This window comes from Pomacea canaliculata, linkage group LG8, assembly GCF_003073045.1.
Source record: "Pomacea canaliculata isolate SZHN2017 linkage group LG8, ASM307304v1, whole genome shotgun sequence".
Taxonomy (NCBI): Eukaryota; Metazoa; Mollusca; class Gastropoda; order Architaenioglossa; family Ampullariidae; genus Pomacea; species Pomacea canaliculata.
The window spans coordinates 2,091,898-2,111,175 of NC_037597.1; the positions used below are offsets into that span (position 1 = coordinate 2,091,898).

At 39.4% G+C, this 19,278-nt stretch overlaps 2 protein-coding genes across 3 annotated transcripts in view; one reads left to right on the forward strand and one right to left on the reverse strand.

The window, feature by feature from the left end:
* The first annotated feature begins 1,194 nt into the window (after positions 1-1,194).
* Positions 1,195-10,778, forward strand: LOC112570873 (microtubule-associated proteins 1A/1B light chain 3C-like). The gene is made up of 4 exons (XM_025249552.1): positions 1,195-1,376; positions 6,527-6,582; positions 6,971-7,077; positions 8,167-10,778. The coding sequence occupies exons 1-4, from the start codon at positions 1,322-1,324 to the stop codon at positions 8,345-8,347; spliced, it is 399 nt and encodes a 132-aa protein (XP_025105337.1). The 5' UTR covers positions 1,195-1,321; the 3' UTR covers positions 8,348-10,778.
* Positions 10,779-10,963: 185 nt separating this feature from the next.
* Positions 10,964-19,278, reverse strand: part of LOC112570871 (protein TALPID3-like) — a 50,857-nt gene continuing 42,542 nt past the window's right edge. Inside the window, exons 17-27 of one of the 2 annotated variants that reach the window (XM_025249550.1) lie at positions 18,632-18,900; positions 18,190-18,320; positions 17,724-17,947; positions 16,922-17,237; positions 16,270-16,528; positions 15,671-15,891; positions 15,026-15,111; positions 14,508-14,853; positions 14,000-14,101; positions 13,660-13,797; positions 10,964-13,475 (exon numbers count right to left, since the gene is read on the reverse strand). In XM_025249550.1, coding sequence (XP_025105335.1) covers positions 13,060-13,475; positions 13,660-13,797; positions 14,000-14,101; positions 14,508-14,853; positions 15,026-15,111; positions 15,671-15,891; positions 16,270-16,528; positions 16,922-17,237; positions 17,724-17,947; positions 18,190-18,320; positions 18,632-18,900 — 2,508 coding nt within the window. In that variant the 3' untranslated portion in view covers positions 10,964-13,059. Of the gene's footprint in view, positions 13,476-13,659; positions 13,798-13,999; positions 14,105-14,507; positions 14,854-15,025; positions 15,112-15,670; positions 15,892-16,269; positions 16,529-16,921; positions 17,238-17,723; positions 17,948-18,189; positions 18,321-18,631; positions 18,901-19,278 lie in introns of both variants that reach the window. The other variant, XM_025249548.1, reaches the window with a different exon arrangement.

A 19,278-nucleotide genomic window follows, 5' to 3' on the forward strand; every position in this document is an offset into this window, starting at 1 on the left:
CAGTGCAGGAAATCGGCATGTTAGTAATAAAAGAGACTTAAAAAAACGAAAAAAAAAAAAAAAAAAAGGAAGAAGTATTTATCCCCAAGCACACGTAGGGGCGTCTCTCAATCTTTTTTCGATGGACGAACATTTCGAGTCAGTGCTCCGACTTTTTGTAAAACTCTACGATGCAGCGGACATTCAGAAGTTGGTTTCGGGAAAACAACTTTTTCAATTCATATTACACTACTATTAATTGCTCTTAATGGAGTACAACTTGAGGATTTCTATTATAAAAAAATGGTATCTCGCTCTATTTTTTGTATTTTTGCGGTGAAGTGGCCCGCGGCACGTGCTGTCGTTATCGAAATTTTGTTCGATATGGCCGCAGGCCGAAAAAGGTTTTTGTGCATCGTTAACTATTCGCTATCCGAGAGCATTGATATATCTTACTGTACAATTAAAACTGTTTTAAATGAAGTTTTGATATTTTCTAAGTACTCCATATATACCACTTTAATTGATAAGACGGCGGCAAGGGGAAAACGAATAAGCATGTGACAGTAGACACCAAACAGACCAATATTGTGACAAGCGAAATATATACATAGATCATTCTCGAAAAACCCGTTCCCCGACCCCGGACGTGTTGTAAACGTCGATCATACCCTGACCACTGTCTTCAGCCTGCATCCAGTGCATCATGCAAATCGAATCAGCTAGGAACATGCTTGGGTTGGTAAAATGTAGGCAATCTCAAATTTCGGATGTATCGAGGGTATGGCGGGTTCTTAAAAGAACTTTGCGAGAAATCCATTGTGCCACGAAGGTGGATAGAAGTGCTTTATGATGTGAGAACATAAAATCTCAACAGATTTCATTTTTAGTTGCTGCTGTACAGTACATATCCTGTACCTTCGGTCTTTCTCCGCAGTTCGCATTGGCAGATTTCGCTAATCACATGTTTCACGTGAGCGCCAAAGATCTGCGTTTGTATCAAATCACGAATTTCAGCACATAGATAGCCACAACAACGAAAAGAAAATTCGTAATATATGACCCCGAAAAACTCATGATATGAGAAAAAAAATAACCCCAAACAACTTCAAATCCGCGTGATAGAACTTTCGATTTTACGTTGGCTGTGGGCCACTACTCTGTCACGAGGTTAGAGTTATCTCACATGGTGGAGGCTGTCCAATCAACGTCAAGGAAACGCGGTGACGTAGTAGGTTGGATTGAGCAACTCACGGTTCACTCACTAACAAGACTCACTGGCGTCTGATTGTAGGAGTGGCAGTTGATATACGGAATACCTTGTGCTTGTTGCTTTCTCACTATGCCGGAATCTCAGGAAAACATGTACAAGACCTTCAAACAACGCAAGAGTTTTGGTGAGTGCACGTTTGTGGAAAAGGCGACAGAGCTAGAGACAGAGTGGACAGGGATGTTTACTTATTTCTGAACTTACAAACACGACTGCTTCATTCCTAATGTAGGAATTCAACTAGCGGACTCGTTAGGTATACAATGTAACAACCAAACATGAGTCTGTAGATTGACTAATAATAGTGGCATTTCAGGACAGAAATTAATTGTCATGGAAATAATATTTTATTTATGTCATAACCAGAACAAGTCGTAGGGCAGTGCCAAGCAGGATGAGCATACGGGACATGTATATTATGTTTCACCAAGCGTGCTAACACGTATTTTCGCGCAGTGCTTTCATCATCAGAGCTTCACACAAAAACTGCACGGTCTTAAGGCAGTAAAAGCCATATATAACTATGCAAAGTGTACCTTTAAAGTTTATTGACATGGCATATTGCAAACTTTAATAATTTTTGTATTTATTATAAGACTGATACGATATTATTATAAACATGTCAAGTTTTGTTGTTAAAGACTGTAAGGTGCTGCTACTTTTTTTTTTTTTACACAAGCTAGATCGATAGTATGGATGATTTAATGCAGCTTTTATGTCAGTGTTGACATGTATATAGATGTGTTGATGTGTAGGTGCAGGGATATGGACAGTTATTTCCCCATCTCTCTTTGACTTAGTCACTCTCACAAAGGCACGTACAGGTGCATGAGTACACACAGTCTCTCTCTCATTCTATTACCATAAGTGGGTTAGTGTACGGTGTGGGTACAAACGTTTGTCTCTGTGTGTGGATATTTGTGCAATGTTATAAATATATTTGAAGAGAAAAATGTGAAACAACATCCATAGGATGGTGATGGTGCAGTTAGACTCAGCCTGCAGGTTATAAAAACAGCTTGTCAGGGTGGTAATTGTCTTGGTCAAGGTATGAGTACAAATAGATCACTTGTTTTGAGTCGGGTACATCCTCTTTTGTAATATTAAAGGAACCTCTTTGTGGAATTGTGTTTCATATATTTTGGAAAGTAGTTTGTAATTTGGACTTTTCTGGTTTATGAGATTTTTAATCTGTGGCTCTTGTTGATAAGCTTGTCAAGTGTTTGTATGTGTCATAGGAAATGGAGTTAGCTATCACATCAGTTTAGTGACAGAGGAATTAGTGTTTCAAGTTCAAGGTACATAGTTAAAGATAAGTGATAAATGGTTTATTGGTAAGTATTTTTTCTAACTTAAAAATAGGATAGAGGAGCCTGACATGTAATGCATTCAGTGTGAAGTGTTGTTGAGATTTGAAGAAAACTGTAAGTGTAAATCCAATTATAAGCCACTTTTCTGTCTTTACCACTGTCATGACATTTGGGGTTGGCACCTTTGCCATGTCTCTATGCCTAACACAGTGCTTTAAACTGGCAAATAGAGCTGCTGATATGCAGTCCAGTGTGTTGATGCATGCATTAATTTCTAATGTTTGCATTGCTATACTGTTATACTCCTGTCTTAGCAGGCTATCACTTCTATTGACAGTGAGAACTTTGAACTTAGTGAGCATAATGATGATTTGTATTTCTCCTTTCCTCTTAAGAGCACAAGGCCCTTACTGTTCTGAGTTTGCATTGCATGTTCTGCAATCCATGCAGAATCACATTGAATATACAGTAAACATACCACTAATTTAGTGAGTGGAAGTGATTGCAAATTGAAAGGGTTGATAGACCTGGGCATGAAGTTTTGTCATCATCATCATTATGATCATCATTCTAGAGACACCCTGATTTTAAAACCATCTCTCAGTTCCTGTGCTTTTCTCTGGGATCAGCTAAACAGTCTTTACCTGGATGCTGTAAGTCACTCTTTACAGTGTGAAGATAAGTTTGTACCACAGAGCTTTTCAGTGTGGACAGGACATCTTCACAGAACCCAGTTATTTGCCAAATTCTGTTTCCTGCTTTCTCATTGGTGGTGTGATCTTTGTGATCCTCTAGCATTTAATTTCCGTGAGTTGTATTCTCATTTACAAGTCTGATGCTTGTTAAGATCCAAGTGGGTTAGTCCAGTGGTGGAACAGTAAAATGCTTTTAACCTAGGCAGTGATGATGAAAGATTGTGGGTTTGGATCTTATGTCTGTCACCTGTAATTTCTCTCTGCATGTGACACCTAATAACAGGGCTGGACTAGTATGCTTCTAGCCTCAGTTGTCACAGATGTGTATAAAAAACAGATTTAGAGAAGTAAGAGATTTAGATAGAAGAGAAAATGTGCTATTTTTAGAGCAGCTATTGTTGTTTTCAAAATTTTCAACAGACCTATTATTATTGCAACTAATAACTTTCCCATTATATGTGTCTACACATCGATACATGTAGTGAATATTATTAGTAAATGGTATATAAGTATTTTAATATCTATTTAAATTTATGTTTACAAATATGATAGTAAAAATACACATTTTAACCTATATAAAAATTAATAAATGTGAAATGAACATAAATGCACATGTATCTTTGTGCCTGTGTTTGCAAGTATGTTTACCACCTTATGATTTTAAAACATTACTCTAACTTTTAAAAAATACATTTCTGATGTTCGTATCAGTAATAACTATTTAAAATTAAACTATTTTGTGTATATATATATTTGTATGAGCCAGTTAATAAAATTTGTTTTGAATATTAATGACAACACATCATCATCATCTCCCAATGCATACACAAACATTTACACATTGTAACTTGTAGCCAATGCTAGCAGCTTGAGGTAAGCATGGCCTTGAGAGTCAAGCCCCTACCCATTTTCATCTGTTGATGACTTTTATTTACCTGACATAAGTGTTACTACAAGTGTTACTATATGTACACATATAGGTGCATCACTGCACACATGCCTGTGCATCTCCCAGTAGACTGGTGTGGATAGCTGAGAGCAGCAGTAAACAAGTTGACTGTGCGTGACAAGGTTGTGTGTCATGCTAGCCACAGTGACCTCAAAACTCCCTGCTGTTTCTTGCTCCTGGGCTGTTGACCTAGATGGATTTTTACCATCTGCTTTATAAACAGGCTTCTTTCATGACGCAGTTGTGTGCAGACATGTAAATTAAAAAATCTGCAGTCCAAGAAAATAGTTGTCCATTAAACACATTCTGTGGTGGTGTAGGTGTGAATGCTCACACACATACATAAGTGTGTGCATGTGTTTTCATGAGTAATTTTGATCTCATTCATTCTGTTCTTGCTTTGGGTATCTCAACCATTCCCAATACCCAAAAGATTAACAGATAATGTCCATACAGTTCATTTAGAAGTTTTGTAGGAACTGTGATAAATATGACATATTCCTGGCTTTTGACAAGAGGCCACAATGACCTGGCTGTGATAAGCCTGCTGCAGGGTCCTATTGCTTGTCTACTTAATGATGCAGCAGAAATCTGGATATGTGGTCTAGTACCACAGTTCATTGGTGTCTCTGCTGTTTACCAAAAGGTTCTTAACTCCTGGGTATTGCTTAAAACATCCAGGGGGGCTGGGCGTACGCACTTTATGACCTTGACTTAATTGTTTCGGCTTTGTTTAAAAAACATCAACGATAAAGTCTCAGTTCTGAAATCCTTTCTTCAAATATTTCAGCTATGACTAATGTGTAGCCATCATTTCACATATTGGTGTGGTGTTTTGTTTGTGTGTTAGTATGTGTAAGAGAGTTTGAGTGTGTGCTCATGCATACACATATCTTCTCAGTTTCCACTTTCATGTAATTAGCTGATATTGTAAATACTGCAGACATTTTAAAGACAGCATTGTGAACATTATTGACACAGTATTATCACAGTTTAATTATTATCACATCATTATAATTACCATCAGGTTACTAGTGTTACAGTTCAGTCAAGGTTCTGCTGCTGTGTACATTGTTGTGTAGTCTGTAACTGAATTGGTCAAGACCATGGCATTTGCTTTAAAAGCCATTAATGTAGCTGGGACTTTGCTGATTTATTCAACCCCAATGCTCAGCCTTTCTCTTCATGTCTTCAAAGAGTAGATGACATGGGACTGAGTTACTTGCAAAATAACTTTAAGAAGTGAATTCTCTGTCATGTTATGGTATAGACCAGTGATGCCCAACCTTTTTCGGCCTGCGGGCCATATCCATTTTGGACAGCCGTGTCGCGGGCCACTTCGCTGCAAAAATACAAAAAGGAAAAAAAAAATAGAGCAGATACCATTTTTTATTAGAAACAAGTATTACTTACCATTAATTATTTACTAATTAGTGGGATATTTGAAGTTGTTTTCCCGAAACCAACTTCTGAATGTCCGGACTCATCGTAGAGACACCAAGTCGGAGCGCTGAATCGAAATGTTCGTCCATCGAAAAAAAGATTGAGAGACGCCCCTACGTGGGGATAAATACTTCTTCGTTTTTTTAAGGTCTTCTTTTATTACTAACATGCTGATTTCCTGCACTGTGGGCAGAAGTTTCGCGGGCCGGATATGGCCCGCGGGCCGTAGGTTGTGCATCCCTGGTATAGACTGTAAGTGTGAGCATTAAACATGGGATTAAGATTCTGCAGCAGGAGGTATCTGTTACAATTTGACTGTATATTCAAGGGAAATAACAAAAGATTGTGACGTTAGTTTTCTCTACAATGGTGATAAATTACAGACTTGTATAAAGAAATAGTTCCAGTGAATGAAGACAAAATGTGTTTGTTGCATATAGTTAATATGAAATTCTGAAGATTTCTGTCAGTCTTGAGACTATGATATGGACAATAATCCCAAGAGGGTATTGAAAATAATCAGAGAAGGAAAATAGTGAGTTGTGTTGTTTCTGAAACAGAAACAGTTTTTGTTTAATAGCAGTTCAGTGATGAGGACTGCTGCTTGCATTTTCTGCACATTCCTAAGTCTTTATCTGTACAATGAACTTCTAAGTCAAGGTGCCTTTGAACCTGCCACCCTTATTATGTGTCAACAAAACATGTTTAGTTACTTGCTGTATAATCTCTCATCAACCAAAACTTTTTCATCATTATTTGCTAACGTGTGTGAGCACAATTTTGGGTATACATGTGTGTGCTAGGGTATATCTGTCAGTATACCTGAATGTGTGAATGCAGCAGTTATCAGTGATGAGCAGTGATCAGCTTTCTGTTCCAGCTGTCAGGAAAGAGGAAGTGGAGGGAATTAGGAACAAGTTTCCAACCAAAATCCCGGTAAGCTGCCACATGATTGATATTAATTACTGGTAGGAAACAGTATTCATCACACTGACGTGCTGTACCTTTCCTTTGTATTGCAAACATTTTTATCTGTTCTGCAGTTCTGTCATCAGAAGTGGACAAATTGAGCATGCTGTATGCTCAGTGATATTGTAATTTGCTATCATTATTCATGTCTGAATGTAAAGTCAAATCTGTTTGCTGTCGTTACTTATCTCTGTGTTCTTTGAGTGTTTTTCAGAACTCGCATCTGTACATGGACATTTCTGAAATCTGTTTGCTACCATTGCTCATGTCTGTGTTCATTGTTTGTCAGAACTCACATCTGTATGTGGACATTACTCTAATCTACTGCCATTGCTTGTGTCCATGTGCTGTGCAGGTGATTGTGGAGCGATACCACAAAGAAAAGGTGCTGCCCATGTTGGACAAAACCAAGTTTTTGGTGCCTCAGGAGCTGACCATGTCTCAGTTCCTGACAATCATCAGGTTTGTGATCATGTGTCTTCAGTATTTGTTGCAAGTTCCTCAACTCCCATTTATCTGAATTAGTTCTTGAAGGAACCCTTTACAAATCCTGGCAACTTCCAGGGCATAATCTATGTTGTTCTCATCTCTTAGTACATATTTAAATCAAAATAGCCTTTGAATATGCCCAGGTGCAAATTATCTGGGTATTAATGTAAATTGCTTGCTTGGTAACAGCTGGAATGTGCATGTGACATGCATCAGAGCTGTAGCCAGCTGGCGACAGTCAAGATTGTGATGTGTTTCTTTGCTTAAAAGCAGGAGAAAGAGAGAAAAAAAAAGAGAGGCTAACATATACTTTGTGTTTTAACTGCACCCAGAGATCATTAACCACAAGAGTGGTGTAGAGTGATTATCTTCTTATCCACTATAGTATCACCAGATACAAGTCAATGTACTTTGTGCTTAGGTGTCAGTATCAGTGTTTTCTTCATTGGTGTATTAATAGAGAGTGCTAGCATATTTTATTTTGGACTGTATAAAGTGTTAGAGATATCCTTGGCATATTTTTGTTTTTGATGTCTTTTATGTGTTTCTACTATCAACAAGCTGCTGTAGGATTAAAGACATTCTCATCTTTGGTTGTCATCACTGGGAAATAGAATATGTTAAATGTTTCGTTATAATAATACTGTGATAGAGTGCTTACATCACACACCATCGCAACCAAAGCAGGGGCACTTTCCGCAGACTAGCGATAATAAAGAAATAACATTAAAAACACTTGATATCAGGGATATGCTAACATGTTTAGCCACTGAACCACAGGTGGCTTTGTGGTAATACAACCCTAGTGAAAACTTATGATCATTAGTAAATGCCCTTTTTATAGCTGCAAGACAAATATAGCCACAAATGTAATGATTAAAACTCATGGAAAGATGATACTGCTGTTTGGTATATTTATTGGGGGATAGATGACACACTTTATATCAGAGCCAAATTTCTAAAGTGTTTGTGTTACTTTTGGATGACTTGCGTTTACTTATTGAAAGAAAATATCGTCTTCGTCAGAAAATTTATTGTATGTTGCCATTTTCTTTGTTCCAGAAACCGCATGTCCCTTAATTCTAACCAGTCTTTCTACCTTTTGCTTAACAACAAATCCTTATCATCCATGTCATCTACCATGGCTGAGATCTATCGTGATGAGAAAGATGATGATGGCTTCCTCTACATGACATATGCTTCTCAAGAAATGTTTGGCTCCATTTCATATTTGGCCAGATAAAACAGCAGTGAAAATAACAACAGACTTGATTGTCACAGATTCCTGATTTTGAACACACTAATCCCATTTGCTAAGCGTATGTTTGGGAATGTTGGGTGAAGTGAAAAGACAACTTGTTGTCTGCCATTGTCTTCACCTGTGGTCAGTTCCTCTCAACACAAGGAGTGTATGATTTTTGTACATTTGTGCTGTGGGGCAGGTTTTGTGTTCGTGAGTGTTGGTCTACTGCTTTTAATGAATTGTAGAAAGAGAAAATGCTAAAATTGTCACATTGTTGCACTGTGTCCAGGTGGGTGTGGCCAGTGTCTTGCACATCTGTTTAAAGAATTGAAGTATTTTTGCATGTATCAAAGGTCAGTTCTGAACATGCTATTTTCACTGTTTTTGATTATTGCCAAATTTTCATTCCCTTTTTATTATTCAGACATCAGTCTTCCAGACTTTATTGCAGAAATTTCATTTAAAGGCACTAGATTTTTCAGGCATGTAAGAGAGTGAAATTTTGGCAGGTGACCTGTTGAACTTGGAGTACTGACTGTTACATACTTTATTTAAAAGAACATGTTAAACCTCAACCTCAAGTAGAAACTGTGGAAAAGGCCATCTCCGTTTAAACATCTTGAACAGAAACTATTAAAGGTGCACTGATTTTGAGCTTGGATGCCAATTGGCATGACTCTAGCATGTTTTTAAACAAACAAAATTAAAACCACATTCAGTGAATACTAAATATAGTTTCGACAAGACAGCTAACCCATGCCTTTTAGATGTGATGTCTGACAAAACAGGCATAGACCATTCCAGTGCCTTTTGCCTAATGTGTCTGAGAAAAAGCCGGTGGGTTAATTGTAAAATTTTTTTGAAAATTTGTTTTAGCCTTACAAAATGATGTGTCTTCATAATTTTGTGTATGGCTTAGTCAGGCTGATGTCAAGAGCCAAATTTTTTGTTAGTTTTGACACAGCTTTATGTCAGAAGAGTATGTGATGACAAGATGAAGCCCCAAGAAGGCGACAGTAATGCTGAAATGTGCAGTAGTTGCTACTGAAGTACAATGGAGTTGACATCAGCAATTAGAATTTTATTTTTCTCCATTTTGGTGGAATGAACAGCCAGGTTGCAAATTTAAAGCACACTAGGAACGCTGATAGCACAGTTATTTCTTTCCTCTTTTTTTTTTTTATTAAATGCACTCAGCTCATGCAGGTAATTTAAAGTGATTAACCTTCCATCTCGTAAACTATTGAAAACAGACTCCATTGTTGAGATAGACTGTATGACTGCCTCGTCCTCTTTGAGACTGGGAAATATTTGTTTCAGGGATGCAGCTTGCATATGATTGTGCCACTCATCAGTGTAGATGTGTCCATGTGTGTGTACCATGCATCTGTGTATTTGTTGCGTCCGTTTCATGCATCTGTTTATATCTGCGTGTGTGCGCCATGAATCTATGTATATGTTGTCTGTGGGGCAGTCTGGTGGCAACGGTTAGCGCCTGTCACCAATACAGTGAGGGTTGGCTGTCCTGGGTTCACCTCTCATCTCGGGCACTCTGTTCTTTTTCTGCATGTGGCATCTGTTTACAGGGCTGGCTGCCTTGCCGTGATATAGCCTCAGTCGCTGGTGCAGTGTAAAACACCAGTTCATCTACCCACTATCAGTTATGTATTGTCTGTGTGTCATCCATCTGTGTATATGTTGTGTCCACGCCATGCATCTGTTTATATGATGTGTCCATGTGTGTATGCATGAGCACTAGACGTTAACTTAGCATCTGCTGCCAACCTTTGACTGCAAGATCGCAGCTCACAATTGTTGTTTGCCTTCATTCACAAAATTGTGTTCCTTCCAGTGATGTGCTTACCGCATCCCACTGTCTGCTGTCTTTCCTTACATTATGGTAGTTTTACACTGTTGCCATTTTGAGCTAAAATTTTTCTTACTTTTTGTGCCATTCTTGTATGTGAGGTTTTCTCTAGACTCCTCTCAACTCAATGAGACACTGCAAGATAATTGCAAGTTTGGGGGAAGTGTAGAGGATTGGGTGAAATTGTATGTGCATGTACGAGTGGACATGAGAGAGGGAGAGGGTCCACACAGCTACAGTGCAGATGTCAGTTAATGTGTTTAGAAATGCTTTTGTGAAAGATGAAAAACACTCTATGCCACAAGAACAGAAAGTGCACAAGTACTCAAATGGTGTTTGGTATCTAATTTTATCTTCTATTTTGTTGTTGTTATAGCCACATTATTGCTGACATGAAAGAGTGGAATCTTCACCCAAAGGTGGTTTTGATTATATGAATGAGAGAGAGAGACACGGAGAGTGAATGAGTTGTGCAACCATCTTTCCTGCCAAAATTAATAAAATAATTTCTGTGCCTCTTGATCAAGACCACTGATTTATTTTGAAATAAAATGGTTACTTTCAGTGTTTTGTGAAGTGCATGCATGAATGCAACATTTTGCACCAATGTTTTACATCTACCTTTTGGCAAAATCACTGGTGGATTTGTGTACAGTAGAATATTTAGTGTAGTGAACAGGTTAGCAAAACTGGGGGCAGAAGCAACACAAGAATACACACTGGATGCCAATTGAAACAAAAAACAAAAATTATTTTGCATGTTATTTTATTTGATGGACGGATAGTCTAATCAATCTGAAGTTTATCACAGTTAAAGCATTATTTTTAGCATACAGAGAAATCATTTTCTTTCCTCTAAGCCTTTATTGTGTCATACATTAATAAACCGAAAATGCAGAAAGTCAGCCTTGCATTAATGCACTTGGGTTTTTGTTTAGCATGCATGCCAGGGGGAGGATGGGAGGGAGGGGGGAATTCATGGATTGTGAGTGTATGAGACAGAACTAGGTCAGGGCTGAGCTAAATGTCATGGACCAGTGCCTCCATGTTTTTAGGTTAGTTTAACCCCTTCGCTACTTATGAACTGCAAGAGTAGATAGCGTGCAAGGGATAATGAATGAGAATGTCAGTGGGAAAAGGGTTAACTGTGACATGGAGTATTTGGTGAACACTGTTCATCCATAGAATTTTCGGTGGGAAAGAGGTTAGAAAACTTTTCAGGCTCGAGATAGAATACCAAGAACCTCTTCTCCAACAGTAAAGCTGGTCTGGGTCAGCCATGAGGCACAACACTCAGAAGATCTTTCAGGTAGATACCCAAGTGGTCAGAGAAAAAAACTGGATAACTAAAATGTAAAGGAGTTGATTGGTTGTTTTGTGCAAGATCTGCTTGCAGGCAGAGTGGTGGTTCTTATTAGCCGCCTTGTTCCCTCTGATGACCAGCATTACTGGTACCAGTCAAGGACAGATGACTGCATGAACTCTTCCGTGGATTTTATTTCAGACCTTATCTCATGTTTGGGCAGTCAATAAGAAATGGCATGACAGGTTCAACAATGGGGCAGTTAATAATAAAGCCAACAAATTTCTTCATGATGGTTCTGGTTTCACACACTTGTGCCACATCATTGATATGAGCAAGATCTCCCTTTGAACAAGTTTCTCCCTTTTCTTTGACGGGAGGTGTAATAAGCATAAGAGAGTTGATTTTGTTACAAAATATTACAAGACTAAATGATCAGGCAAAATTTGTGGAATGTTAATGAAAGCAATGCAAACATAACCATCTTGATTACAACTACAGTGATTGCTTCTTGAGTGTTATTTTTCCCTTTTATAAAATAACCAGACAACAAATAAAATTATCAGCTATTTTTATGAACGAAAAATACTGACTATTATTCTGTGCAAAATAATATCTGAAAGAATGGGTTTGGTTCAATGAGGTGTACTAATTCCCAGAATCTGAGCAAAAATATTCTTTTCTGTTAACGAGATATATCTCTGAACATCACAGTTTTCACCTGGGTTTTAAAAACTGAATCTTTTTACAAGGTCAGAAATGTCGACTTAGAAACTGGGCAGTGCCTGAGCCTGTACTTGAAGCTCTTGCATTGGCATTTAGTGATGTTAGAAGTACAAATTTAGTGAGTAAAAGAAAGTGTTCTGCTGAACTGCTGGCAGCTTTCAGCTTTATGTTTGATTCATGTTAGCTTTCAGTTAAAGGGTCTGGAGGTAATAGAGGCTGGGAACTGTATAAGCATGGACAACTCTCTCCTTCCATTGCCTTTTACCTCCCCTGATAAATCCCAATGGTGTGTGCAATGGGAGTTAACCAGTCACAGACCAAGACAAGCGGGTGACCTGTTTCAAATGCACTACCCACCATACTGCTGCATCTCCCCTGAATCCTTAAGTCCTTAATGCCGACATATTCAACAGTAAATGTTTACCACATGAAAAAAAAGGAGAAAATACCAGTGTCATTTGGTGAAACCTGTTTCAAAAACTGACTACAGACTTTTGGAGGAATTACACATGCAAGATGTTAAAAGTTGAATAAACAGAAATCCATTAAATAAGATAAAACTGTTGCAAACTCTGGATGAGAAAACATGTATGTTGCAATTATTTCACGAGAGGCCATTTTTGTGACCCAAATTATCCACAAAATAATTTACATCTTACCCACTTCTAAAGGATGCTGGAACCACATGGGCCCAACTGAGGGAGACCGCCAAACTCTGGGTCCATTTCAAAGGTGGTGTTGCGGTCCTATGCTCCTCAAGGAGCAGCAAGGAATAAACCTAAACCATCCACTTCTTATGTTGTAACTATGGCAACATCAGTGTGCTGCATTATCAGTTATCTCAATCTCGGACACATCACTATCCCCTTCTCCTGTTGTTGGGATGGTAACTGACATTCGTAAGTGGGATCTTCCTGAAGAATGGAAATCCCTTTCAGAGGCCGAGTCCTCAAAAGAATAACTTAGACCTAAGGAGCATCCCATGTCGGACAAATGCTCTGAGCTTTCCATGGTGGAGATGTGATCATCTTCCGAGTTCCTCCGTGACAAACGGTCTTGGAAAATCTCATATGTGCCAGAAAGATCAAAGTCAACTGACTTCTTTATTGAACCCTGGCGGCTGCTGCTACGAGATGTGTACATGCCTGTCTGAATGAGGGTATCTGTGTGGAACTGCTCAGATTCCCCTGTGTGAGCACCAAAGTCCATAGTCACTCCCTGTCTTTCAGACTCTGCACTCACAAATAAAACAGATGATCATTTTTAGAATAAAAACCTTAAAAACAGAGAATCACATTAGAAAACATGACTGGCCAATCAAACTGATATTAAATATTGATAGCATGTTTCTTAAGGCTGAAAATGGAGACCTAAAATAATATAAAAAAAAGTCTGTCAAAACCTCAGAAGACATACCAAAATTGCTGCTACGAGAAAGGCGGGTGTCATCATTGCTTCGGACCAATGCTGACTTCAGGGGCCTCTTGCCCTGAGCAACAGATGTAGGCAGCCCCGAGTTGACAGGCTGGTACTGCTGCTGATGACGACGTGGACCTGTCCAATGAAATAACTTTGACATACACTGAGAAGCATGCATTGTGGGAAAAGAAAGTGCAAGCAGGCAAGATAGAAACAATGACAAAAAAAACTTCTGTTCATGCTTTTTGTCAACTTCATCTGCAACTAAATAGCTTAGTATGCATAGTCTCTGATAGAAGCACAGACCCTGGTCCTGGCATGCCAGCCCTGTCCTTACCTGAGGTAGCCAAACTGTAAGGCACTCTGGATGGTGTATTTGGTCTTCTTCCTCCTGTGACAGAATTTTCTGATGCTCTTGCCTGCTGCTGGTATGCAGAGCCTGCTATGGGACACATGTTATAACAATCTGATCTGTCAGGTTAGCACAAAATGTTGTCAGTATGAGGCAGGCAAATCAGCATGTGATAACAATGCAAGAGCTCACTTGATCCTTAAACTGGTTGTAGTTATTCCTGCCAAGATGTAAAACATCCATACTTTGACAATTTTTCCAAAAGAGACATCCTAGTCAAGAACAAAATTTTTGGTAGGAACATTTTCATCTTCACAAACTGAAAACCCTTTTTGTAAATCCAAAATCTTGCCAAGAAAAGTGAACTGGAACAACAAATGCCACAGTTATTGCTACAAGGAGTGCAAATCTACATATATTTTGAATATCTAAAAATATCAACAGTCTATTAAACTACAATCAAAATATCATTTACTTATTGGTAGATTCCTACCTTCTACGGTGTGCTGATTTAGGTCTGTGCTGGTGGGCATCACCATAGTAACAGGCAAGTTGCTGGCTAATACTTTTCCAAGGCTTATCTCCCCAATACTTTTACCAGTTGCATCCATTGCAGCTTGAGTCATCGCTTCTTGGCTTACCCTGACTTCCCCAGTGCTATGACCAGTAACCTGCAGAAGGCTGTGGACATGGTTTTCAGGAAGGTCACGCTGCTGGAAACTTCCCAACTGACTCTGCATCTCTAGCACCAGGGCCAGAACAGCATCTGTCTCAGGGTTGATGTCAGTCACTGGTCGGTGGTGAAACTCTCCCTCACTTCGAGAAACATCTGTATCATCCTGAAAATACACAGTATATTGAAGTCAATCTTTTATATCTAAAGCTGCTGTAGCAAACCCTTGCCCATTATCAATGAGCGTGTCAACGCCAACATAAGAAAAGATTGGAAAACTTTTTACCATGTAACTGAATCAAAAGCACACATGAGATAGATGAAAACATCATACGTACAAATTCAATGTCCTCTGTGTCCCGTAATGTACTGGCTGTGCTAACATCTACTTTACGAGCTGCACTTGCTGCCAAACGATGAAGATCTGTAAAAGAATACTAAAACTCTGTCAAAGAGCTGTAACAGCTGCAATGACTAAGAACTGTGACAGCTGCTATGAGAGGGTGTGACAAGCGTTTATCAAGTCCAATGATGTGACAGGTGCCAAACAATGATTCACAATGGTATATCAACACTTTGCCTAAGAGTTCTGAAAGCCGCCACATCACAGCTGCCACTTTAAAAAATGGTGTAAATGATGCAAGGCCAAAATACATGACACCTGCCAAATCAAGGTCCGTGATGAGTTTATACAGCAGCATAGCAATGGCAGCTCAAAGCAATGTACATGTTCTTCTACCAGTTATAATGCATTTTGCTGAATAATAACACCTAAACATATAACAAAAGATTCACTAAAGATTTTAAAAATCCAAGGAAAAGTATCAGGTCATACTTTTTTGTATATGATGCAGATAAACTATTTATTCTATGTTTACATATGAACACCAAGTTCAAGCTATATAAATGCCTTGTGTGTTGACATACAACAACAAATGACATTTCTCTTCCACACACATACTTTTTCTCTAATATACACACACCTTCATCTATGGGCAGTGCAGCGACTTGGCCCTCGCTGCGACTTAACAGCCACTGGCCCTCCGAAATAATGTCATTGTTGGTCTCTAACAGCGATGAAGAAGATGAGGATGACACACTGTCTGACTCCAAGTCCGCTGTACTGGGGGACGACCGTTGTTTCAGACTAGTCTCCAACTGCTCCTCCCCCAGTGGTCCAGGGCCAGCACTCACAGACACCATTCTGATCATGATTACAAGACAGACACCATTGTGATCATAATTACAAAACAGACACCATTCTGAACATGATAACAAAAAAGTGTGGGCCCATGCATGCAAGTGTTTTGTGCTTTAGTCTAATGCAGAGCAGACACCGCAAACGCTAAGAAAGAAGTCTTCACCTTCTGTACCTCAGCACCTCCTACACCTAAAGGTTCTGATCTTGTAACTAAAGACTCACCTATACCTCCACCTCCCGTACCTGAAAGTACACCTTCTGTACCTAAAGGCTCACCTCCTGTACCTGAAGCACATGCTTGACTCTCTCCTCTTCCTTCACACATCAGGGTTCCTTCCCCTTCCCATCACACATATGAACACTACTTTTGTCTTAACTCACAGTGGAGGAGGCTGTGTATAATCTGTAGCTCCATCGGATGTCAGTTGTTTTGGATTAGGTCTTGGGCTCGCTACCTCTGCTTCCACCTGAGCTTCAGGTTGAGTAGGCTCCACAATCAAAAGTGGAGGTGATGGTGGTGGTGTTGCTTTGACTGTCTGCTCGCTAGGTGTGGGGGATGGAGTACGTGGTGGCGTTGTGGTTGGTGTGGCAACATCATGCTGAGAGGCTACAGGTGCCAGTGCCGGTTGCTTCAGTTTGTCTAGTAATTATATGAACAGCCATTTTCATACAAGCTGTTAATTCCACAAAAGGCGCTTTACATAAATTGTTTTCAAAATATCCCACACTTTAATCCTGGCCTAAACCAATTTGCTAAAGTGTAGATCATTGAAAGTAGCATATAGCATCCTGTAATATCTTTCCTAAAGTCTAACAATACTTGTCTTCTCCAGTACTATCCACAGCATTACTACTATCCACAGCATTACTAAATGCAGTCTGATTCCCTTGAGCAGTTCTACAATATTTGGTCCTCTGCCTAACAGTTTTTCATCAATTATTTTGTTACTGTGCTCAACAAATGTCATAAGATGCCTGTGTTGTGAACTAATACCAAATCTCATTTCCATGTTATTGTACACGAGTGTCTCACCTTCCAAAGCCTTCAGTTCCGTGGATATGTCAAAGGAGGATGATACCTCACTGTCTGAGTCTTGGGTGAGAAGCTGAGCATCTGTCTTCTGTCCATCTGGCCTGCTTGCTGGCTCTCTCTCTGCCTCTGCCAAGGGTGGTGCCTCTGCCTCTGCCACTGCCAGAGCTGGCTTGTCTTTGGATAATGGTTCAGGAGACTGGGGTGGAGTTAATGGTGGGGTGGGTGGATTGGTGATCCTCAGTGAGACTTTGCCAGGGATGGGGCTGGTCCGGGGGGTTGGCTGTGGAGTTGGAATACGCTGTGGTTCTACAGTTTGCTGCAGATAAGATGAAGAATGCAGTAAGACTGTCATTCTTGTGGGTAGTCCATCAGATGTAAAGTTAATGCTGCTGTCGTTACATTAAAAATTCCTTTCTTCACCTCTTTTTGTCCTGCTAATGGTCCTTTTGGTCTATTAATGGCTTTATCTTCTGCTCATCTAGGTAGCAATAACCTTATACTTCTGATGTAACCCTTCCCTAGTTTTATCAGATTTTGCCATCTGTGACTTTATATGAATACATGACCACAAAATAACCGAAAGACATTATCAGTTGACATAATGGTACTTCTCCCAGCTAGCCTTCTTCAACAAATTCTTCTGGACTATTCTATACCTTCTTTTATCCTTTTGTCATGACAATGTTCTCATTTATTCTGGACTAATCTCTATCAAATACTAGATTACTCTTTCCACAACAACGACAATTCTCCCATTTATTCTGTATTATTCTCAAACATGTCAATCCCCTTTCTCTCTCACCATAATATAATCTGGTTCATCTTGATTTACAGAGCCTCCTGCACGGCTGCCACCCTCTACTGCTGTCTCCCTCTCTGTGGCTTCAGACATGTGACCCATGGCCAGCATCCGGTTGACGCGTTCTTCAATAACCTCTCTCATCAAGGCCGTCACCAAAACATTGTTGACCGGCTGGCCAGCATCAATAAAAAGCTGCAACCCATTTCTCCCAATGGCATCGTCCACTGAAAAATAAAGAATTTCAGTAAATACTGATGACAGTGGTTGTTTTGAAGGAGGGATAATGATAACTATGGAAAGACTTTTATAACATGCTCGTATATACATATGCATGCATGTGCTCTCACACACACACACATATCCCACTCTACCCATTCACCCATATACCCTCTTCTTCAATGCTAAAGGATCAGTGAACAACCATCCAAACATTTGAGTGCCTAAAGATAACAACGGCTTCCCTCACCCAGCAGTGACTCATCATCTGGGATGCTCTCACTCTTATTGCATTCTTCCTGATTATGTTCTGCTTGCTCGGCTGATTCCATGACTGGATACATGCGCATTAATAGCCGTGCCATCAGTTCCTGCTCCAGCCTACAAATACAGATGCCCACCAGAACTGTAGTAACTAATATCGCAATGATATTTACTGACAAATATAACAGAGGTAGGTGTCTACTGACAAATGACAAACTTTCTTGCACAGACATGAAATGATCCATACGACTATAACTTACAGAGTTAATGTGTATAATTTACAACTCTTTATAATATATAAAATAAATAGTGCACAAAGCAAAAAGCCCTATATGTGTAATATTACTAAGATTCAAAATAAAAAGGAAAAAAAAAGTATATTTTCAAAGAGAGAAAAGTTAATTTATACAAATAAAAGATGTCTTCACCAGTATTTGGCCCTGTTCTGTAACACATCTCGATGCCGTAGATCCTCAGCCAGCTCATCACAGCGCTCCTCCCATGGCACCTTACCTCCTTCATAGTGCTGCATAGGCTGATGCTGGTGCCTTAGTTCTGCAGATTTAGGAGCAAGGTTAAAGATGGCACTAGGTGCAGCCAATGGCTGATGATAGCCTGGCAGTGACAGCCCTACTCCTTGCTGATCTTCCTCCAATGTGTCCGTCAGTGTTTGCTCGCTCTCTTCATCATCGCTTTCCTGTTGGCCAGGAAAAGACAAACCCCTGACATAAGCTGCACATTCCAGGGTTCAGTGACTATCTGTAGTCTGTAAATATGCTCATTCTTAACAAGTTTTGACATATGGATTGAGAGTAATCCTTATTAACAACAAATGAATTTATGCGGCCCATTTTTCCATGTAGATATGGGAGCATCTACTATATCCATATCTATCTCACCCACAATGTCTCCATTGCCAAGTATAGGCTACAACGTATGAGCTTAATGTGTACGCTCACAAGACTACAAATGATCCAACGGTTTAAAAATTACACATTCAAGCGCTGCATACATTTAAACAATTAATTAATATGACAGAGCGGGAAGATTAGGAGTAAAAGTGGTGCTGGCTACC